This window comes from Vitis vinifera, chromosome 18, assembly GCF_030704535.1.
Source record: "Vitis vinifera cultivar Pinot Noir 40024 chromosome 18, ASM3070453v1".
Classification (NCBI taxonomy): domain Eukaryota; kingdom Viridiplantae; phylum Streptophyta; class Magnoliopsida; order Vitales; family Vitaceae; genus Vitis; species Vitis vinifera.
In genome coordinates, this window is record NC_081822.1 from 27197367 (window position 1) to 27222452 (window position 25086).

Below are 25086 nucleotides of genomic sequence, written 5' to 3' on the forward strand. Positions count from 1 at the left end.
ATGTATCTAGTGGATTGGTTGGGTTTACTGATTCTGATCATGGAGGAGATCTCATGAAGAGAAGATCATTGACCTGTTATATTTTCACTCTGTTTGGGTGTGCTATTAGCTGGAGAGCTTCTTTGCAGCCAACAGTTGCTTTGTCTACAACTGAAGCGGAATACATGTCCTTGACAGAAGGGGTGAAAGAAGGTATGTGGTTAAATGGTTTTCCTGGCAGCTTGGGTTTGAATTTGTCTAAGCCGGTTATCTATTGTGATAGTCAAAGTGCTTTGTGTTTGGCAAAGAATCCTGTTTATCATGAGAGGACAAAACATATTGATGTTAGGTTGAACTTTATTCGTGATGTGATCGAAGAAAAGTTATTCTCCATTGAGAAGGTTGCCACGGAAGTTAATCCTGCAAATATGTTGACTAAGCCAATTACTACTGAAAAGTTCAAGCATAGCTTGGACTTGGTGAATGTTTGCAAAGTTTGAGCTTGAGGCCCTTCGGGGCGTAGCAGATGAGTTCTATATTCTGAATTGAAAGAAGAAAGAAAACTCAATTCAAGGTGGAGAATTGTTGAGTTGAATTGATTTTTTCTTTGTAATATGTTGAAGCTATCCTTGTAAAACATGGGCTAAGGCTAAATGGGCCGAGTCTTATTGTTAAATGGGTTTTAGGGTTAGGGTTGGTATATGATAACTAGAACTCTTGTAAACTCTATAAATAGGTGGCTTGGGAAAACGTAAAAAGTGACCGAAGGTGCATGAGCCGTCTTCCAATAGTGAAATAGAATTGCTCGCTCTCTGCCCGTGGACGTAGATCACTTTGATCGAACCACGTAAATCTTGTGTTTGTTCTTGTGTGATTGTTTTCTTCCATTATTCCACGATTCTATTGCTTGCTTGCTTGACAATATGCATGGCCATAACCACCACCTCATTCTCGGCTCAATTCCTTCTCATTCACATGCGATTGAAGACCTACTGTGCGTGGTCTCTCCTTGGTGAAATCTCCCAGGCTCTCCCTACATTTCCCTCAGATTTCGAGAGCAGAACTGAGCTCAACATAGCCACTATCCAGTTCTTAAAGGCGAGACATATCTCCAACATTCATGGCAATCTAATCGTCGAGGTGGATATTGATCCATTAAATGGTACCAAAGGTAGCGCTGCAACACCGAGTGGTGCATCTATAGGTATTTATGAAGCCCTTTGAATTAAGAGACAGAGGATCGTCCCGTCAATGGAGCAGAAAGAAGAAGGGCATCAGCATGATGACCATGTGTTTCTGATCAGAGACCACAATGATCAGGAGGAGCTGATCCTCTATCTGGTACTCCGCGTCAGCCATGCTTTTGGATTCTGTGTTGTCCTCCCAGATTTCCTCTGGTTCTTATACACTTTTGAAAAAGTTGGTTCTGCATTCTCAGTTTTTAGTCAACCTCTTTAAATCTTCATTTGGTTCAAGATTCAATTATGGCCGGCGACGCTGTGGTGAGCCTTTCTAATAGCAATGTCAATATACAGTCTGATCCACGAAGGACGTACTAAGTTGTTGTGACTGCAACTCGAGATATGGGTATTTGTAAGGATGGGAAACTACACCGGAGTTTGCCTTTTGACCTGAAAATTTTCAAGGATGTTACTATGACTGTATCAGATACTGTGAAGAAAAAATGTCGTCATAATGGGTAGAAAGACATGGGAAAGTATTCCTCTTGAGCATTGGCCTCTGCGTAACCGCCTAAATGTTATTCTGACTCGTCCTAGAAGTTTTGATATTGCAACTGCAGAGAATGTGGTAATATGTAGAAGCATGGCTGCTGCTTTAGAACTACTAGCTACATCTCCCTATTGTCTGTCCATTGAAAAAGTGTTTGTTATAGGAAGTGGTCAGATACTAAAGGAAGGTCTCGATGCACCTGGACGTGATGCTATCCACATTGCATAAATTGAGACAAGCTTCGAATGTGACACTTTCATCTCTGTTATTGACTCCTTGGTATTCCAGCCTTGATACTCATCCTTCCCATTGGTAGAAAACAATGTTCATTATTCTTTCATGATTTATGTTCATGTGAGAAATTCTGCAGACGAATCCCAAATCCAGAACGATGGTGACAGTGGGTTGGAATCCATTAAATTCGAAATAAAGAAGTTGTTTTTCTTGCCCAAGACGATCTTTGAGAGGCATGGGAAATATATTTATCAGAGATTGGTTGAAGACATCATCTCGAATGGTGTTTAAAGGGACGATGGTACAGGGAATGTTACTTTATCAAAGTTTGGTTGCCAGATGCGGTTTAATCTGCTAAAAACTTTTCCGCTTCTTACAACTAAGAAAGTACTTTGGGTGAGGGGTTGTTGAAGAACTGTTGTGGTTCATCAGTGGCTCAACAAATGCAAAGGTCCTACAGAAAAAAAAAAAAAAAAAGAATTCATATATGGGTTCTAGTGGAGGTACCTGGTGCTAGGTATATTGACATGCATGTTGACTATACTGGCCAATGATTCGATCAGTTGTTAGGTGTTTTTAACCAGACCGAGGATAATCCGAATGACTCAGCTTGGAATTCTTCTGATCTCAAATTGATTGCGCTTCCACCCTGCCATTATGTTTGCACAGTTCCATGTGACCCATGGGGAGTTATCTTGCCAAATGTACCAGCGATCTGTTGACATGGGTCATAGTGTGCTTCTCAAGAGCACACATGAATCAAGGATCAAGTAGAATTTTGATGTCTTTGGGTGGTCTATACCTGAAGACATATATTTTCTAAGTTTTCTGACATTGAGCAGGCAAGACTCCTCAGAGGAAGCTCGTTTGCCCATGAGATATTGGACAATTACAGGACTGTTGAGGAACTTTGGTGAGCTCTGATCAGACAATTTAGTGAAGAATATGACTGCATGATTAACTCCAGAGAAGAGAAGCTACAGGAGACCACACCTCTTGCATGGCCACCTATGCATGGCTCATTTTTGGACCACATGCTCCCTCCTCTCATTCTGCCTTCTTTGATTTTGAAAATAAGTTTCTTGAACTTCACTTTGTATATAATTTGTTAAATTTCGGTTTTTAAATAATTCTGAATTCTCCAAATTTTCTTCATCTTTAACATTTTTTTTCTCAAGTTCTAAAAACCCGCTTCTCAATAAAACTTTGCCGCCATCTTCCTTTCCGGCGAGTAATTTTCACATCTTCTCTATTTTAAAATGTTTTAAAGTAAGCTAGAATTAAATTTCATAATTCCAAGTGAGGGAATTTATGGAATTGATTCATGCAAAAAATGAATCGGGCTTTGGTGGGGGCCCTACATATGAGATTTCATGATTCTGATTGATTGATTGATTGATTTGTTCGCCATGTGTGATTGATTTACTTTGTTCCTTGACATGCACATTATTATTCTGTGTTTGTTCACTAACCCCATTTCTCGATAGCGCATTGTGGTTCATGACCTAGGTACGCCTTCACTCATATTTTGGTTATTTTCTATACATGTTCCAATTCTCATACGTGCATGATTGATTTGAACATCCATTGACTTTCCTATTGACTGCCACGTTAGCTTCATTCTATTAGTAGAGACCCGACTTTAGGGACTTAGAGGGGTGCTACGGTCTTTACCGTACCTTCCCGACAAGTAACCTGACCCCCGAACCCGATCCAGTTTTTCGTAGACCACCTTTTCCAAAATAAGGAGTCGCACTTAGGGTTTTCTTTCTTATTTTTTTTACCCTTTAAAAATAAAACAAAAATGAGTGGCGACTCCAAGTCAATTTTTAATCAAATGAAATCAATTTTTCAAATTAAAAACCGAGCTCGCCATCGAGTGGGAAACGCATTGAGCTGAAATGAGGGGTCCACAAATGCACTTCTTTTCTGATCAAAAATAAAATAGTCTAGGCATTTGTTGGGCACATATTCATAGATTAACATCCTTTCTTCTTCAATATGACAAACCAAAAGCTTGACAAAATTGAGGTGTTGGAGCTTGGACATCAAAATAACTTCATCCTTGTGCTCTTGGAGCCCTTATGAGTTTTTGGACCTAATTCAAAAGCTGAAATCCAATGTAGATGTTTTTCTTTGTATCTTCAATAAACTCTCAGACATCAATCAGATATCCATACCAGATCAAACAGTTGTTGCCTTCAGTACTGTGTTGATTATTGTAAGTCATACAAAAACTGTTCTTGAAGAACTGTTGTCCTCACATTTCTCAAAGTTAATTCTCTTTTTTACTTCAAAAATTTAACATGTCAGGCAATTCCAAAAATTCAATTTCTACAAACCCTTCTCCCTTTTGGTAATCCAATGCCTCCTAATGTATCCATTGCTCTAATGAAAAGAGTCTCATTGATTTGGTGATTTTCAAATGAACCATCCAGGCACTCACAAATGGCCATTTGTTAATTCTACTAATGCTTTTAGCACCACAACATTCATAATTATTACGTAGGTCATTATACAATAGCCCACTCCATGCTCCTTTCGCTTAACACAAAGAGTTGGTACAAACCCAATTTATTCAAAATAAGTCTAGTTAATAATCAAATGCCATCAAGCTCATAAAAATGATTCAACCCATCTACATTATGTGCAATAGAAGGTTTAAAAAATGTAGTTTTAATTGTTGAAATACCACCATGCATTATGGCCCAACATGGAACTTCTTCTCTAATCTGTGACAAATAACTTAAGGCGACCCAACACCCTCAATTTAATAAGCTAAGTCTCCAAGTGATGGGTTATTGGCATTTCTCCATGACCTCATATACCAGTCTTGGCCAGTCTTCCCTTTCCATCTAAACTTCATGCCTGGAAACTGTGCATCACACAAGAAATCAAGTCTTTGCAATGTACAGCCTTCTCAACTCACATCGTCTTGGAAGAACACCATCTAAAGATTTCAATGGCTGCAAAACATAGACAAAATCCCCTACTGTGATGGCCATTGTGTTTGCTGGACAATCGCAAAAAGCACTGCATTTACCACCAATCTTCGAACCACAAGTTCAAAAGTGAAGTTGGGGCTAACACTGTGAGTAGCCTAGAACTTGCTCATGGTCTGAAGCTATAAGAGGGGGGAGGGGGGAGGGGGTTCTTTGATTCGTGCCCACTTGGTGTCTCAGCTGATTCGTGTCCAGCTGGTGCTCCTTGATTGAGGGATTAATCAACAAAATTTATAACCTATTACACCATATACTAGGGTAGCAAAGACAAAGCTACTATAGCATAGTGGCTCTAGAATCGTTCACTGGGATGGGTTTTCACTTTGCAAATGATATTAATTCAAAGCTGAATTGGTGCCTTTTCATTTCAAGGTTAGCTTTAAAAGAAAACATAAAGATGTTTGAATGAAAAAGGTTTGGTTTTAAACTAACCAAAAATAGTAACTGATTTTACTTATAAAGAAAAGTGTTTCTTGGAGTTCAGATCACTAGGCTCGTTCCTCATACAAAAAGGAGAGTTTCGGTCACTTGTTTCTTTTCCTCGCATTAGAGAATTAACATATAGTTTCTTCTCCAACCGGTGTTGTACAGATGCTTCCCATTAATGGGTTCAAACACTAAATCCCTCTCACTGATGCATCTTGCAATGGCTCGTGCCTCTCACCTAGCATTTGCCATTCAAGGTGATCTTTAACCTTGGATTACCCGTCAAAAGCTCACAAGAGATAACTAATGGATGTCTCCTTGGAGTCCAAAAGCTTACCAAGTGTTGGCAATTCTAGAAAATCCTACCTTCAAACCACCTACCAAAGGCTCGCAAGGGGTAAACTAGTGCATCTCCATGGACGGAGATCACTTGCCTTACCAAGTGTTGGCCCAGGTGATTTAAAGGCGTTTTAAGTTAACTAAAAAGATAAAAACCATTAACGGGTTACACTTTCTCTTCATTAAAAACTAAAACAACAAAACTTCCAAATTATGCATGTGGAAACTTACCCGGCTTTCTTCACTCCAAGAGACAAAAAGCTTAGCCTCTCATCCTCTGAGGAAAAATCCTCAGAGTTTGGTTGGCTAGAAAGAAAACTAACGAGAACACAAGAATATATATGAAAAACAGAGCAAGTGCTCTGTTCGTTGATTCTATATATGATATATCTATATATTGATCGATCTTACATGATTCTCTTACAGTGGATGCAAGGGAATATATATAGAGACGTTTTTCCAACCTTCCTAACTAAGAAATCTTATGGTTGGTGGATTACAAGGAGAAGAATGGAAATTCATACAAAAATATCTGAAGAAAAATATCCCAAAGTGTCGGTCACAAATATCGGGAAGCACTAAGGACCATTTCGCAGGTGAAAACGAGGTCTGCGAGATTTCGCAGCCCTTTTTGGATGTCTGCGAAATCACTTTGCAGCAAAAGGTTATTCTCGCAGGGCTGCGAAATTGGCTTTCATCTTGAGGTGCTCAGCTTCCAATTTGCGGCATATATCGGGCAACTTCAGGAGGGAATCCACAACACTGTACAAAAAGGCTGCGAAATCATTCCGCAACAAAAGGGTGATTTCGCAACACTTTGCTGAATCCTTCCTTCAGCTTGGAGCAGTCATCTTCCAAAGGCTGTAACTTCCTCATTTCAGCTCCAAATCGTACACGGTTTGAAGCGTTGGATTGTTGACTTCTTGAGCTTTAAAATGGTATATAGCATGTATAAAATGGACTTCGGGAAGTGCTCCAAAAGTGTGCAAGAAGACTGCAGCTGCTGTCCTCTGTTTTCTTCACTCTGTTTTTTCCTCTCTCCTTGCTTCTCCTTGCATACTTTGAACGACTAAGGCAAAGGGATATGGAGCTCCAAAGCTTGGTTCTTCATGAATTTGAGCTCTTCATTGCTTTGCCATGGATTCCAAATAACTCTCCTCAATCTTGGATTGTTTTGGTGATCAAATTACTAACAAAAACACCAAAACTTACACAATTTGATTAGAAATGATTGCAAGGGTCCTTAACATGTTAATTGGGTTAAAAGGCAATAACTACTACTCAAAAGTGTTTAAAAGAGTTAATTACAAGCTATAAAATAGCACTTTTTGAGTAGTAATCATTCTTGATGAAGGACATTGGAGAAAATAAAATTTCAGATCCACCACTGACTAGTACAGTGAAAAGTCCTCAATCAGCCCCATGTCATGGTATAGAGGGAGCCATCTAACAAGTACTGTCTTTAAGGTGCTTTTGCATCTTAAGATAAATTCATCTTATTGTTTAAGCATGTATTCTCAACTGAATGCTCCTCATTTTCATCCTTCATGTTGATAAGCATTTCTTCACTGCTTGGCATAAATTGAAGATCAAAACAATGAGGCACATATTGACTTGAAGAATCGGAAAGAAGTGAACCATCTGCACTGACAGTACTGCATAGCTGAGTAATCTTCACTAGTTTCATATACGACATCAGGAATTTGATAGATGCTGGACTCTGTATGATTGACATCGTGTGAAGATACGTCTGCATCTTTGAGAGATATTAGCATAGATGTACATGAATATTTTCCTCCTATAACTAGGTTTCCTATACTCTTTTCAATTGCAGGTCCATAACTTCGCAAACCTATATCTGAGTTCTCTGTGACCATGCTGTTTGAAGCAAATTCAGAATGAATTTCCACTCCCATGTGCTTGAATTGAGCTTCAGTTTCACCATTAAGGTGATTAAGATTCAAGCCATTGGTATAATCTGAAGCATAGTTAAAATTTCTTACAGCAAAACTAAATGTAGTACTACAATTAGGTATTTCATATTGGATTTCCTTACTATCAATTATGTTGTATGACAGAGCATCTTGAGAAACCCCACTCCTCTCCTTGCAGCAAGTTTCCTGTCTTGAAACATGTGATATCCAATCATTGAGACTCCCCGAACCACTTTGCACAGGAGAGCCAGCGTGTGCTGAGGGCAGCTTTGCACACTCAATAATAGAATCCCTTGTATTCTTAACTCCAGAATAAGTATGCTGAATGACAGAAGGATATATGTAGTGAAACTCACAACTACAATAAGCAAGTTGGGAGTCTTTCTAAATTGAGAATGTCGCCTTCAGCGCCATAGGATGGAGAGCCTTTACAAATGTCTTGGCATCTCAAGGAAGAGGAATAACATTCATGATCAGGGGATGGGCAGGTCGGCACTCTATGAAAGGAGATAAAACAGAGGAGAAGGTTCTCCGATAGCCTATGTGAAACACCCAAGTTTTTTTTAAGGGTAATTTAGGAAAATATTAATAATAATTAAATTAATTAATTAATCAATTTAACAAAATTGAAAGAGGGGTAAAAATGTAATTTTATGAATAAATGCCCTAGGTATAAATTAGAAATTCTGTTCTTCCTATTCTTTTTTGAATAGTATTCATATTCACAAAATTTCAAAGAATGTAAGGTTGAAGTCAGATTTCAGGGTTTGAAGAACAGATCTCTATAGGTAAGTTTCTAACCCTTAGATTAATATTTTAGATTCATTAGTTAATTTCAAGCACATTAGATATTTTTTTGGAAAACTCAAATCTAGATTAGGGTTAGTTTATTTTTTTTAATTCGTTTTAATATCAAAATAGTGAAAACTTAAGATTTTGATTTATTGTTGGAAATTGGGAAATCTTAAGTTTTTAGATGGAAAAAAAATATGATTCTTTGGAAGATTTCGATTTAGGCTAGAGTTAATTTATATATAAAAAAAAGTAAACAAATATATTGTTAATTGTGGCTTAAGGGATTAGAAAAAAAAAAAAAAGAATGCGTGTGCACGGGTTGCATGTGTGTGGGAACTGTGCATTCACTTTTTGTAGCATTATGTAAGGATTTCATGGTTGAAATCTAGTGGTGGATTTTCACATACTCTATTATTAGACTTTGATGGATACTTGGGTATGTAATATTTAATAGTAGCAGGACTCTATATTATTAGACTTTCATGGGTACTTGAGTACTGTATTATTTAATAATGACAAGACTTTGTGTTATTAGATTTTGATGGGTATTGTATTATTTAATAAAAGAAGATGTGTACGGATGGTATAGGGGTGGTTAATATATATATATATATATATATATATATATATATATATATATATATATATATATATATATATATATATATATATATATATATTATTAGCAATGATGGAGAGTTGTTATGTATAGGCTATGCTTGGTGAAAAAAAAAACTTGAAAGTGAGAAAATATAATTTATAAATAAAAGAAAGTAAATTTTTTGGTATTATAATTATATTAATGATGGGTATAAGTTAATAAATAGTATAGAATTTAATTAGTGAAATAAATTACAATTTAATTAAATTATGTTGTGTCCCAAGAAATAAATTGAAAATAAAATTTAAGTTTTATATGAATTAGAAATTTATTAAATTTTCTAAAATAGGAATAGATTAAATTATCTTTCATAATTAAAAAACATTAATTTGAATACCTAAAATTTTAGGATTGTCAAACCTATAATTTTAGATAAATAGTAATGGTTATTTCTCTTATATTTTGTTAGGTGAAGAGTAGATTTTCAAGATTATTTTTCTCCAAAGTTTATGAGGACTTCTTTTGAGGTAAGGGAAATTAATGCAGTTGGTTTTTTTTTAGAAACAAATTTTTATATACATCATTTGGAAATGTTTTGAGTTATTATTTGTTTTGTGCATTGATCAAATATGTTTTGCATGAAAAGTATGTTAGAACCTTACATTTTGTTTATAACAGAGAAATGTGAAGATATTATATTTTGCAAATTTGAATAATTGAAATAAGTGTTTGACTCTGGTTTGTTTGGCCTTTGTCAACGGGATATGATAGTTGACTTTTGACTTTTTGGCCCTTGTCAATGGGATATAATAGTTGACCTTTACATTTCTTGGTGAGGAATGTAATTGATTTGGACCCCAGCTTCTAGGGGTTTTGTTAGAGGTTACTAGTACTAGTAGTGTTTGGTTTCGTCCACCTTAAAGGAACAATTTGAGGCTAGTCACCTATTTGAAAAGTCCCACCTAACCAGGTACCATTTGATGTTTGATGACCAGAGTAAATAAATAATTTGAATGTTTTGATTAAATTTGATATGAAAATGTTTGAATCAGAAATAAAAGTGTACAGTTAAATTTTTTTAATGTATTGGCAAAACTACCTCAAAGGTTTATGAAAATAATTAGTTATTATATCCCCTATTTTACAAGTAAACTTGAAATATTTGATCCATGGATTGTATTAATGTTCCTTATTGGGCTTTGAGCTCATTCCTATTTGTTGATAATTTTTCAGGTACCCTTAGTTCGGGCAATGAGTGATAGCTAGGTCGGGGAATGGTCACCATTAGGATTTTGCTTAGGATGTTATTTTTTGACATTGTTAGCTTATAAGTTTATGTTCATTTGGATTATTTGGTTTTTGGAAGCTATTTAGATTTGAACTTACAATTTTTTTTATGATAAGTTGAAGTTGAGATTTGGAGATTATGAAAATTTGTTAGCACTTGATTTGTTTGAGTTTGCAATCTATTTGGATAATGGATTTTGGTTGATGGATGCTTAGTATTAAAGTTAAGTTTGAAGATTTTAGAATTTTGTTCCGCTACTCTAAACAGGTATTTGGTAATTGGTTACTTCCAGTTACAATATGATTGTTTGGGTCAGGTTACACTTTAAGCCTTCGGGTTTGAGGTGTGAAATGATCGTCACACCCTTGGAGTGGGTCTTGGGGTGTGACAAAGTGGTATCAGAGCACTAGGTTGTGATCTTGATGGGAACTTGTTTAGTTTACCTTTGGGAATACATGAGTGACGCATTAGTTTAAGTTTCAACTTCATCTAGTCTAATTCCTTTTATTCCTTACAATTTTGATTTGCTTATTTGGCTTTTTAGTGACTCATTTAGTTATACCTGTTGCTTGATAGGACACCATGCCACCAAGGAGATCTGCATCTTCCCAAAACAGTCAAGCTAGTGATGATATACCTCCTCCATCTGAGGGTTTGCCCCCTATGAGTACTGAAGGGCTTTATAGATACTTAGGGACTTTGGCTGGCTTGGTTGAGTGTCAGGCTAGAGCTACTGGAAGTAATGGTCAAGGACAATCCTCATCTAATATAAGTAGCTCCTTTGACGACTATAAGAAGTTAGGTCCTCTTTACTTTTCTAGTACTTCAGATCCAACAGAGGCAGAGGCTTGGATTATGAAAATCGAGAAATTCTTTGATGTCATTGATTGTTCTGAGGAACAAAAAGCCTCTTATGTAGCATTTATGTTAGACAAAGAGGCAGACCATTGGTGGCGCATGACTAAGAGGCTTTTGGAGAATCAGATGCCTATTGTTTAGAGTCAGTTTAGGGAGGCTTTTTATAAGAAGTACTTTCTTGACAATGTTCGATGACAAAAGGTGGGAGAGTTTGTCCGTTTGGAATAAGGGAATTTGATTGTGGCCTAGTATGAGACTAAGTTTACCGAACTATCATGTTTTGCCCCATAGTTGATTGCTATAAAGGAGAAAAAAACATTAAAGTTTTAGGATGGACTGAAGCCTTATCTGAAGAATAAGATATCAATTTTGAAGCTTAGTCTTTATTTAGAGGTGGTAGACAGAGCCCTTATTGCAGAGAAGGATAATGAAAAGTTTCACCAATATAGGGAACAACAAAGGAAGAGGAATAGAAATGATGGTGGTCATGGTAACCAAGCACAAAAAAGGTCTACTCCAAGTAGAAATCAGAATAAAAGAAAAACAACACAAAATTTAGATGACATTTGTCCTACTTGTGGCAAGAAGCATGGGGGTAGGTCATGCTATAGAGAGGAGCTTGCTTTGGTTGTGGAAAATGGGGACATATGGTTCGGGATTGTCCAAAGTGTAAGAAGTTTATATTTAGGAAGCCTAAGGAGGAGAATAAAGAGGATAGACAAAAGCCCAGGGCTTAAGGGCAGGTATTTGCTATGACTCATAGAGATACTCAGGCTACTTCTGATGTAGTGACAAGCACTCTTCAAATTCACACCTTATTTGCTAGAGCCTTAATTGATCCTAGTTCAACCCACTCTTTTGTTTCTATATCTTTTGCTAATTTGTTGGGTATGCCAATTGATAACATGGACTTTGATTTATTTGTTGCTACTTCTTTAGGAGATTTTTTTATGGTTAATAAAGTACTTAGAGATTGTTGTGCGATGATTGGGTATCAAGAGATGACAGTTGACTAAGTACTTCTTGACCTCCAAGATTTTGCTGTGGTTTTGGGAATGGATTGGTTAGCTTCATACCATGCATCTGTTGATTGTTTTGGGAAAAGAGTGACGTTTAGCATTCCTGGTCAGCCTGATTTTAGTTTTGAGGGGAAGCATGTGGACAAACCACTGCGTATGATCTCAGCTTCATGAGCTAGTTCTTTGCTCAAGAAAGGTTGTCAAGGCTTTTTGGCTTATGTTGTGAATGAGGAAAATGATTAAAAGTTGGAAGACATAGCGATTGTAAGGGACTATCCTGATGTCTTTCCAGATGATCTACTTGGCTTGCCACCAGAGAGGGAGGTGGAGTTCATCATTGATTTGGCACCAGAGACAACTCCTATCTCTAAGGCCCCTTATAGGATGTCACCTATAGAGTTTAAGGAGTTGAAGATTCAACTTCAGGAGTTGTTAGATAAGGGTTTCATTAGGCCTAGTGTTTCACCTTGGGGAGCTCCTGTTTTATTTGTAAAGAAGAAGGACGGATCTATGAGACTCTGTATTGATTATAAAGAGTTGAATAAGGTGACGATGAGAAACAAGTATCCCCTTCCTCAGATTGATGATTTGTTTGATCAATTTCAGGGTGCATGTGTGTTCTCTAAGATTGATCTCCAGTCTAGTTATCATTAACTAAGGGTTAGAAGTGAAGATGTACCTAAGACTGCTTTTTGAACTAGATATGGGCGTTATGAGTTTTTGGTTATGTCTTTTGGTTTGACTAATGCACCTACTGCTTTTATGGACTTAATGAATAGGGTATTCAAGCCCTATCTAGATCAGTTTGTGGTGGTTTTTATAGATGATATTTTGGTGTGCTCAAAGAGTAGGGAGGAGCATGAGTGCCGTTTGATTACTATATTGCAGACTCTCAGAGATAAGCAACTGTATGCTAAACTAAAGAAATGTGAGTTCTGGTTAGGTAAAGTTTCTTTCCTTGGGCATGTGGTGACCAATGATGGCATCTCTATTGACCTTGGAAAGGTAGATGTTGTGTCAAATTGGAGGAGACCTAATACTGTGACCGAGATTCAAAGTTTCTTAGGACTGGCTGGTTGTTATAGGCGGTTTATTGAGAGGTTCTCTAAGATTGTTGTACCTCTGACCAAGTTGACTGAGAAAGGGGTTAAGTTTGAGTGGTCTAATGATTATGAATGTAGTTTCCAAGAGTTAAAGAACAGATTAGTGGCAGCTCCTATTTTGACTATCCTTTCAAGCTCAGGAAGGTTTGTGGTGTATAGTGATGCCTCTCGTTAGGGTTTGGGTTGTGTTCTTATGCAACATGGGAAAGTTGTAGCTTATGCTTCTAGACAATTGAAGCCTTATGAATGAAATTATCCAACTAATGATTTGGAGTTAACTGCAGTGGTTTTTGCACTTATGATCTGAAGACATTTTCTTTTTGGTGAAACTTGTGAGATATTCACAGATCATAAGAGTTTGAAGTATTTATTTTCCCAAAAAGGAATTGAACATGAGACAGAGGAGGTGGATTGAACTACTTAAAGACTATGACTAAATTATTCAGTATCACCCAGAGAAGGCGAATGCTATGGCTGACGCCTTGAGTAGGAAATCTGTTGGTTTTTTATCAACTATTAGAGGTTGTTAGAGGCAATTATTGGAAGATTTGAGGAGTTTACAAGTCCATATGAGAGTTTTGGACTTGGGAGTTCTTCTGGAGAACTTTAGAGTACAACCAAACTTAGTTAAGAGAATTAAGGCCCTACAAAAAAACGATTTGAATTTAGTGCAACTTATGGAAGAGGTTAAAAATGGGAGTAAGCCTGACTTTGTTTTATCAGATGATGGGATTTTGAGGTTTAGGACTAGACTTTGTGTTCCAAATGATGGAGACTTGACGAGGAAGCTCATTATTCTAGGCTTGCGATCCACCCAGGAGAGACAAAGATGTACAAAGATTTGAGACAAAATTATTGGTGGTTAGGTATGAAGCGAGATATTGCGCAATTTGTGGCTCAGTGTTTGGTGTGTCAACAAGTGAAAGTTGAGCGTCAACGACCAGTAAGGTTTTTGCAACCACTTTCTATTCCCGAGTGGAAATGGGAACATATTACTATGGATTTTGTTACAGGGTTACCAAGGACCTTAGAGGGTAATAATGTGATTTGGGTGATTGTTGATCAATTGACAAAGTCTGCTCATTTTCTGCCTATGAAAGTCAATTTTTCTATGGATCGTTTAGCTTCTCTTTATATTAAGGAAATTATGAGAATGCATGGTGTACCTATTTCTATAGTATCTGACAGAGATCCTCGTTTCACTTCTAGATTTTGGCATAGTTTACAGAAAACATTAGGTACTAAGTTGAGTTTTAGTACTGCTTTTCATTTGCAGACTGATGGTCAATCAGAGAGGGTAATTCAGGTCTTGGAAGATTTGTTGAGAGCTTGTGCTTTGGACCTAAAAGGTAATTGGGATGATTATTTGCCCCTAGTGGAGTTTGCTTATAATAATAGCTTTTAAGCTAGCATTGGGATGACACCTTTTGAGGTGTTGTATGGTAGGAGATGTCGATCTCCTATTTGTTGGGATGATGTTGGAAAGAAGAAACTTTTGAGGCCTGAACTTGTGTAGTTGACTGTTGAAAAGGTCTCTTTAATTAAGGAAAGATTAAAAACAACACAAAGTAGACAGAAAAGTTATGCTAATAATTGTAGACGAGATTTGGAGTTTGAGGTGGGTGATCATGTTTTCTTGAAAGTTTCACCTATGAAGTCTATAATGAGATTTGGAAGAAAAAGGAAACTCAGTCCTCGTTTTGTGGGACCATTTGAGGTATTAGAAAGAGTAGGCACTTTGGCTTATAAAGTGGCCTTGCCCCTAAGTCTATCTAAGATTCATAATGTATTCCATGTTTTGACTTTGAGGAAATATATTTATGATCCCTCTCATGTTGTGGAGTTGGAGCCTATTCAAATTTCTGAAGACTTAACCTATGAAGAGGTGCCCGTTCAAATTGTGGATGTGATGGATAAGATACTACGACATGCTGTTGTCAAGTTGGTAAAGGTCCAATGGAGCAATCATAGTATCTAAGAGGCCACTTGGGAGTTAGAAGAAGAGATGAGAGAAAAACATCCTCAATTATTTCAAGACTCAGGTATGTCAAGTTTAAAGGACTAAAATTTTGTTAAGGAGGAGAGGATGTAATGCCCAAGTTTTTTTTAGGGGTAATTTAGGAAAATATTAATAATAATTAAATTAATTAATTAATCAATTTAACGAAATTGAAAGAGGGGTAAAAATATAATTTTATGAATAAATACCCTAGGTATAAATTAGAAATTTTGTTCTTCTTGTTATTTTCTGAATAGTGTTTCTGTTCACAAAATTCTAGAGAACGTAAGGTTGGAGTCGGATTTCAAGGTTTGAAGAATAAACCTCTATAGGTAAAATTCTAACCCCTAAATTAATATTTTACATTCATTAGTTAATTTCAAGCACAGTAGATATTCTTTTTTGGAAAACCCAAATCTAGATTAGGGTTAGTTTATTTTTTTAATTTGTTTTAATATCAAAATAGTGAAAAATTAAGATTTTGATTTATTGTTGGAAATTGAGAAATCTTAAGTTTTTAGATGAAAAAAAAAAAAAAAAGGATTCTTTAGAAGATTTTGATTTAAGCTAGGGTTAATTTATTTTTTTTTTAAAAGTAAATAAATATATTGTTAATTGTGGCTTGAGGGATTAGAAAAAAAAAAAAAAAAAACGTGTGTGCACTGGTTGCATGCGTGTGGGAACTGTGCATCCACTTTTTGTAGCATTATGTAAGGATTTCATGGTTGAAATCTAGTTGGTGGATTTTCACATACTCTATTATTAGACTTTGATGGATACTTGGGTATGTAATATTAATAGTAGCAAGACTCCGTATTATTAGACTTTGATGGGTAATGTATTATTTAATAAAAGAAGATGTGTACGGATGGTATTGGGGTGGTTAATATATATATATATATATATATCTATTATTATGTTAGCAATGATGGAGAGTTGTTGTGTATAGACTATGTTTGGTGAAAAATAAAACTTGAAAGTGAGAAAATATAATTTATAAATAAAAGAAAGTAAAGTTTTTGGTATTATAATTATATTAATGATGGGCGTAAGTTAATAAATAGCATAGAATTTAATTAGTGAAAATAAATTACAATTTCATTAAATTATGTTGTGTCCCAAGAAATAAATTGAAAATAAAATTTAAGTTTTATATGAATTAAAAATTTATTAAATTTTCTAAAATAGGAATAGATTAAATTATCTTTCATAATTAAAAAACATTAATTTGAATACCTAAAATTTTAGGATTGTCAAACTTATACTTTTAAATAAATAGTAATGACTATTTCTCTTATATTTTGTTAGGTGAAGAGTAGATTTTCAAGATTATTTTTCTCCAAAGTTTATGAGGACTTCTCTTGAGGTAAGAGAAATAATGCAGTTATTTTTTTTTTAGAAACAAATTTTTATATACATCATTTGGAAACGTTTTGAGTTATTATTTGTTTTATGCATTGATCAAATATGTTTTGCATGAAAAGTATGTTAGAACCTTACATTTTGTTTATAATAGAGAAATGTGAAGATATTATGTTTTGCAAATTTGAATAATTGAAATAAGTATTTGACTCTGGTTTGTTTAGCCCTTGTCAACGGGATATGATAGTTGACTTTTGACTTTTTAGCCTTTGTCAATGGGATATAATAGTTGACCTTTACATTTCTTGGTGAGGAATGTAATTGATTTGGACCCCAGCTTCTAGGGGTTTTGTTAGAGGTTACTAGTACTAGTAGTGTTTGGTTCCGTCCACCTTAAAGGAACAATTTGAGGTTAGCCACCTATTTGAAAAACCCCACCTAACTGGGCACCATTTGATGTTTGATGACCAAAGTAAATAAATAATTTGAATGTTTTGATTGAATTTGAAATGAAAATGTTTGAACCAGAAATGAAAGAGTACAGTTAAAAGTTTTGAATGTATTGACAAAACTGACTCAAAGGTTTATGAAAATAATTAGTTATAATATCTCCTATTTTGCAAGTGAACTTGAAATATTTGATCCATGGATTGCATTAATGTTCCTTATTGGGCTTTGAGCTCATTCCTATTTGTTGATAATTTTTCAGGTACCCTTAGTTCGGGGGATGAGTGATGGCTAGGTCGGGGAATGGTCATCATTAGGATTTTGCTTAGGATATTGTTAGCTTATAAGTTTATATTCATTTGGATTACTTGGTTTTTGGAAGATATTTAGATTTTAACTTACAATTTTTTATTTTTTATTTTTTATGATAGTTTGAAGTTGAGATTTGAAGATTATGAAAATTTGTTAGCACTTGATTTGTTTGAGTTTGCAATCTATTTGGATAATGGATTTTGGTTGATGGATGCTTAGTATTAAAGTTAAGTTTGAAGATTTTAGAATTTTGTTCCGCTACTATGAACAGGTATTTGGTAATTGGTTACTTCCAATTACAATATGAATGTTTGGGTCAGGTTACACTTTAAGCCTTCGGGTTTGAGGTGTGAAATGACCGTCACGCCCTTGGAGTGGGTCTTCAGGCGGGACACTATGAGCTTTCCATAGCCAAGTAAGGGACTTTAAACCCAGGAAAAATCAATTTCTTTCTTTCTGTCTTGCTTCGAATTCCCATCATCGGTCTCCTTAGGTGAAATGGGAGTCTTATTATCCATAAAGAAGCAATCGACTAGCAGCTACTAATGTTCTCAAAACTGATTGAACAATATATACCCATGTAGGTAATTCACCAGAAAAGGATCATAGGAGTCCGATTTGTCCAATGGACATGCCATTAATAAAATCATTAACTTTCCCATCTTGACATTTTTAAATAGAGCAATCTACAACAGGACTACATGTTATGCACATTCAGTGCCTTCTGAAACATCTTTGCTATATTCCATAAACAGTGAAGCCAAGTGGTGCTGAGTAATGCGTTTTGAAGACCATGGTGTTGTGTAAAGGAATAGATATTCCATCAGAAGACTAGGCACCATTAAACCATGGCAGTAGCTTAAACAAAGCTTCAACCCTTAATTTCTCTACAAATAAGCAGCAGGTTTCAAAATTTTCCAATATCTTATGAATTATATCCATCACATATGAGATGCAGAGTTGGACGAACTGCTTATTTTCGATGTCTACTACAATTGAATCTATCGAACCAAATAGACAGCGAAGGTTATCACTTTTTAGTCTTCAGAATCCATTTTCAATTGCGCCAGTCCCATTAAGTCTTCCTGATGACTCCCACATTGTCAAGAAATCATACCTTAACTGAATTCAAGAATCACTCAATCTTCCTTGTCAACCCACAGAAACACACCGAGTACGCTGGGATTTGCTGCACACCTCATCTTTCATACCAACACTTCTAGCATTCCCTCGAAACATGCCCAAGAACACAAAGACTCGAACACCATACGAAAAAAGAAACATAGAAGATAGATGAAAATGGAGTAAACTCAGAGGAAGAATGAGCATAAAAGAAATTAATTAACGTGAATAGCCTCATTTCAAGTGCCAATCCATAGGCTAAAACAAGGGAATGATTCAAAATATGATCTAAATAAAAGCAGGGTACGATTTCTACCATCGAATCCGAAGATGGACACATATGAAAATTATTTTCAGATGGAATCAGTTACATTAAAAGAATGAAGAACATAGAAAACAGACCAAGAACCAATTTCAACATAACAATTTGTGGCCCTTTTCGTCCACACCAATCAACAAAATATTAAATACTCTGAAATGACCAGAAGGAAAAATTGAATATAAATAAGAATTCCGAGAGTAATAAGAAGTGTACATGGAATAACCAGACGTTAAGAAGTATTCCTTAACTTCAAGTGAGATCGGTTCTCCTTCTGCAAAATCCCACCAAAGGCTGGTGAACATGATTTCTTTTTCCTCTTACCAAGGCAATATGAAATTCTTTTTCTCCCCTCCTCTTAATACGTGATGCCAGTCCCCCTTTGAATACCTCCATTTTTTTTCCTTTCTTTTCTTCCTGTAGTCGATCTCCCCATGAAAATAATATGTGTTGTCCCTCTAAAAATAAAACCTCCCATTTTTTCAAAATTTAGGTGATTCTCCTTCCAAATAGATGGTAGCCCCTTTCCTCGACCACCCAAAAAAAAAAAAAAAAACTAAGAAATATGAGTTCAAAACATTATAATAAAATAAAATAAAATAATAAAGACATTCATACAAAGCCACACAAGTCATGTAGGCCATGCCATCATGCAAGTCATATAAAAAGTAAGTCTAAAAGTGCCTAAGTGACCTAAGTGGGCCTAAGTGAACTTAGACAGGCGTAAGGTGTCTAAATGGGTCTAAGGTGGTGCTTAATAGACTGGGTATACCTATACGGACCTAGGGTGAGACTAGGTGGGCCTAACTAAGTCAAACTTAAAGTGCACCTAAGTGAAGTTTAATCTAAACTTGAAAGACTGTCATGGTCATAATGTGGAGCCGGATAAACCCCTCAACTGAAGTCTCCAAAGTGGCTCAAAAAAGGTAAGTTACATGAGTAGTAACGGGCCATCAAAGAACTATTGTGGAGCACTAGAAGTGAACTTAGAGACATGTGATAAATGGACAAAAATGGAGGGTCTAAAAATTGCTTTTGTGTATGATCTAATTCATTGTAACTTCTCTTAAGCACACATTGAATTTCTTAGTTAGGTTCTTGTTCTAGTTTATACAATTCACTTTCCCACTAGCTTACTGTCTTGCCCTATAAGAAACAACCCAAAACTTTAAGACCCATTAGAAGACCATTAACATAATGTACCATAGAGTTTGAAAGTTTTTTATAATCTTCTTTGGGATGGTTTTGTTTAAAAGCATTCCAACTAAAGAGTTCAATAGCTTTCTTGTGATCTATTTTCTTAACCTCAAATAATGCATCCATTTCATGTACCTCTAATAGATTCTTATCTCTAGTTGTTACAATAATTCTACTTCCTAATCCAAACCAATTATGATCACTAGCTAAGGCTTCCAATTGGTTCAAATGATCAACATCATCAAGCACAAGAAGGACTTTTTTAAAGCAAAGCTTGTCTTTTATCATACTGATCCCTTCATCAACATTGCTTATAAAATTCTTCCTCTTCTTGGTAAGATATCATTAAGGAGTTGTTTTTGTAAAGAAAGTAGGCGTTGGCTTTTGGAATCCTCTCTAACATTAGCAAGAAAGCTAGTAATCATGAACTGTGCGATAATTCGATTATATAAAACTTTGGAAATGGTTGTCTTACCAATTCCTTCAAATCATAGATCCTAACCATGCGAACATCATTTGATATTGGGTCAATCATCAGTGGAAAATTTTTTTCCATTTCTTGTAAATGATAATCCATCCCAATGAGCTTTTTGTCAACATGTAAGAGTTTCTGGCTAAATCTCATCAAAATAACGTGAGTAATATCCTCAATATAATCTGCTTCAAACCTACCACTAGCAAGACACATAGATGGGTGAGCCAATAGACTAACAAACAATAGAAAATATGAAGTAAACTTGATTCTGTTGGGTTTCATATAAAAACTTGAATTATGGGCAAATAAAGTTTGTTAAGGGGATATGGATTAATTAAATAGATCATTCAAGCACCATTAGAACACCATAAAAAAAGAGACCTTCACTACAACAAATTAAATGATCAGGGATGAAATGTTTTGTCTCCAACAATATTCTTTTCTGGTTAAAAGGCTTTCTTGAAAAAAAAAATTTGTCTCCACAATTGTGTCACCCTATAGTTTTAGAGATGAATAATTACATTTCATTAGGAAAACATATCAATGACGAAATGAAATCTCATGGCCAAAACTATTTGCCAACAAGTGTTTTTTGTGGCATAAAGTAAAATGTTTTGTTGGGAATTAGATTTTCAAATATCTAGTAAACCATTTGGTGACACAAAATTTCATTGGGCAACGAAATTATTTCATCTCTAAATGTTACTTTATACATTAGGAGACGAAATATTTTCATCTCCACCATGTTGACATAGAGTTTCTACAATGAAATAATTTTGTCTCCAAATATTTCCACTTACATTTAGGGAGGAAATATTTTCGTTTCGAAATATTGACATATAGTTTCGGTAACAAACAAATTGTCTTTAAATGTTTTCATCACAATGGGAGATAACATTATTTCATCTTTCCTACCTCTATTCATATTGGAAGATTACTCACCTACCTTTCTAGATGACGTTGACCTTTATTTGAAATTTTACACAATTATTTTCATAAGCTTATTTTCAGTTAGGGTCAGTCCTAAAATGGCATTTGATCTATCTCAAAACACTAAAATAAAAAAAATAAAAAAAAAGAAATCAAGAATAGTTGTTTGCATATACCAACATATTAACCTAATAAAAGAATCGAAAGAACTAAGAAATCAATTAAATAGTGATTGAAAAGTCAAAAAGGTAAAATTAAGTACACATGTTAGATTTTGATTAGTAAAATTTGAAGAACTTTAGTGGTCAAATAAGTGGGTTAGAATTTATATCATGTCAGCTTCACTATAGACATTTTTTTAGAAATTGGGTAGGTGGTGTTTGTTTTTTGGCTGAATAGAAAAAGCCAAATATTTTAGATTTTTCTATTCAATTAAAAGTAACTAATTGACATCAACCAACATAATTAAATTAAACTTATTGATAATAAGTTTACTTTAGTTATGTTGGTTAGTATCAACAAAGTCCTTTTAGTTGAATAGAAAAAGCCAAAATATTTGGTTTTTTCTATTCAACCAAAAAACAAACGACACCTAAGTCTTACTCATTACTAGAATTAATAATTTTAGTTTTAAAGATTTATTATAGTGAAAAAATAAAATAAAAGAAAATATGAGTATGAAATTTTGAATTTTTCGAAATTGAATTTTATTGAGAAATGGGAAATATAGTTTAGAAAAAAAAAATGTAATAATTGCAAGTAGATAAAAAAAATGATTTTGGAAAAATAGAAATCTATAGTTGGAGGATTTTTTAAAAATAAATAAATAATAAAAGGAAGGGGAAATAATTAAAGAAAGAAATAAAATAAAAATAAAAATAAAAAGGAGGATTAAAAGTGGCCAAAAGCCACTACCTAAGAGAAAATAAATTTAAAAAAAGAAAACAAAAAGGGGATTGAAGTAGCATGAAAGCTACTGGAGGATAGGGTTAGAAAGGGAAAAAAAATGTGAAAAGAGGAGAAACAGGAGCTAAAGAAAGAGGGCATTCTGCTGAAAGTGGGAGATGTCGTCCACCTTCAGTAGCCGATTTAGTAAGCTATGCATGATCTGTTTAGGAGAACAGTATTTTTGTTGTGAAGAACATGCTATGGAGTCCAATTTCAGTTATAACGGTTAGATTTTTCAGTTTGTGGTAGGGTGATTTTGACTTTTAATGGATGCTTGGATACCAAAAAAAGGTTATATTTACCGATTCTTTAACCACCATCCGGTGATACCCGCCACCATGGTCAACGCTGCCCTCCACCCCTTTATCTTCCTCCTTCCCCTCCTCATGAACTGCGTTTCTTTCATGATCGGATTAAGCTTCTCCAAAACTCCGAATCTGTCCTCGCACATGCAATAGTTCCACGTGGTAGAAAATCGGAAAAACTAATTTTCCCATTTGCTCCCCGCAATCCATGATCTTTGTCAGTTCTTCCAAACACTCCGACAGAATTATGAGGCAAATCCTTGACTCTTCAATAGCTTTTAAAAGTTCTGCTGCAATCTCTTCTCCTCTTGGAAGCTCTTCATCATCCCTAAAGGTACGAATCCCTTTCTGATTCAAAGTTCTGTCTAGATGATCTGTAAAATTATGGCGGGTATCGTAATTCCATCCACGAATAGAAAAGGAAGATGAAGAAGAAGACGCCCTTTGACTTTGTGGATTTGCAAAAGCCATCCGCTCCTGCTATGAGGACTCACTTTAACTCAGCTTAAATACATGCAATTTCTTCATAAAAAGTGAAAAGAAATTGCAGGAGAACATAGGTTGGTGGAAAGACAGCGATGGAATCTCCCTTGCAAGGTGGGGGTTGTGTGTGCTACAAATCTTGTCAAAGGTCTCTACTGGATCCGGACTCTTTTCAATTGTTTACAAATTAGTCTCCATATATAAAAAATAAAAATAGATTTCAATATTTTTAATAATTATTTTATTTTAAATTAAATGTAAGAAAGAGGTTTGACTCCAGCCATCAAACCATCCAACCATCCACCCACACATGTGATGCCCACAATGCTTCAGCATGACACGTCTCCGAGGAACAAGGAAAGTATATGGAATGCCGTGAAAATCATTTAATTTAATTTACATCATTAATGATTGATGTGGGAATGGAGGACGAAATTTCGTGTCACTATAAATTAATTCTTTGAAAATATCTGAAAATTGTATTATGATATTTGAAATAATAAAAAAAATTTAATAAATTATTTTGTACCTTTCTTATGTATTATTTTTGTATACCCTTATAATTTGCTTTTCCATTATTCCATGTACTTGTATTATTCCATTTTTCAATATCCATAATTAATTAATTAATTGTCATAATTTCCTTTTACATGATTAATAAAAACATTTTTAAAACTTAAAAGGGTGTTACTATGGTACATTCCTAATAGGCTTAACATCTCAATTCAGACTCAGTTTTTGCTGACACGCCTTTTCTTTAAAAATGGAGTTACACTAGGGTTTTATTTCTTATTTTGTTTTCTCTTAAAAATAAACAAAAATAAGTGACGACTCCAACTTAAAAAAAAAATCAGTTTTTTTATAATAAAAATAAGTCTCACCGTCAAGTAGGGACGCACATGAAAAATACAGGTTCATAATTATATTTCTTAGACTTAAAATATAAAACAATTACTAAATCAACAAATGTTGTACGTTTTTAAATCTTTGATCATAAAAGAATCAAAGTAAAATGAAACAAATAGTTTTCAAAAGAAAAAAAAATGTTTAAAATGGAAAATCTAACAATAAAGACAATGAAACAAGGTGATATGGTAGGAGTTAAATAGAAAAATCTTTTATCCATGAATTTATAGTTTATTTAGTAGAAAAAAGTTCAAAAGAAATATTGCATACATTAATGGATTAAGTAGATAAAAGGGATTTAAGTAATTTGATATTTATGCTTTAGTTAGATAACATCAAATAGAAATTTGATATTATTAGTTTCCATACTGAGTTTAGAAATCTATCAAATGAATGTTAAGATTATCTTTCTTTGAGTGGTTATATAAATTAAGAGTATTGGGGTAACCAAAAGGATTTATTGTTCTAGGATAAGAACACAAAGTTCGGGATAGATACATTTAGCTAGGTTAGTTTTTAACCAATCCAAGAATCAAATAGGAGTTGATTGGTTTTAACTAAAGTACAATAAATTTATTTATTTACTCAAACTAATCCAACTTAATATCAATTTGATTCAGTTTAGTTAACTCAATTTAGACAAAAATATTGAGTTTATATGTTTTTTTCTCCACATTGACCATACAAATAAAATGTTCAAATTATTTTAGATAAAAATAAATTTTTTGTTACAAATAATACAATTTTTTTTATTTAAATAATGTGTAGGAATAGACCTATGGGTTATTTGCTTGTTGGGAGTAAGTCAATGAGTAGTATTATTGACATATTGGGTGCTTGTGACTTAAAATTATATGATCATCATCATTAAGTCCCAAAGTACAAGAATCTTAAATTTTAAATCATGCTTATGCCATAAGCAACTTTTAATTTGTAATAAAGCCATAGGAGTTAGGCTTCGAGCCTCCAACA

At 34.6% G+C, this 25086-nt stretch overlaps 1 protein-coding gene and 2 pseudogenes across 1 annotated transcript; 1 reads left to right on the plus strand and 2 right to left on the minus strand.

Annotated features, from left to right (window-relative positions):
* Nucleotides 1–1463: 1463 nt before the first annotated feature.
* On the plus strand, nt 1464–11328 carry LOC100252612 (bifunctional dihydrofolate reductase-thymidylate synthase-like; annotated as a pseudogene).
* Nucleotides 11329–19412: 8084 nt separating this feature from the next.
* Nucleotides 19413–20555, minus strand: LOC132253146 (disease resistance protein RUN1-like; annotated as a pseudogene).
* Nucleotides 20556–22833: 2278 nt separating this feature from the next.
* LOC100853408 (disease resistance protein RPV1) lies at nt 22834–23196 on the minus strand. The gene has a single exon (XM_010666930.1). The coding sequence runs from the start codon at nt 23194–23196 to the stop codon at nt 22834–22836; it is 363 nt and encodes a 120-aa protein (XP_010665232.1).
* Nucleotides 23197–25086: the final 1890 nt, after the last annotated feature.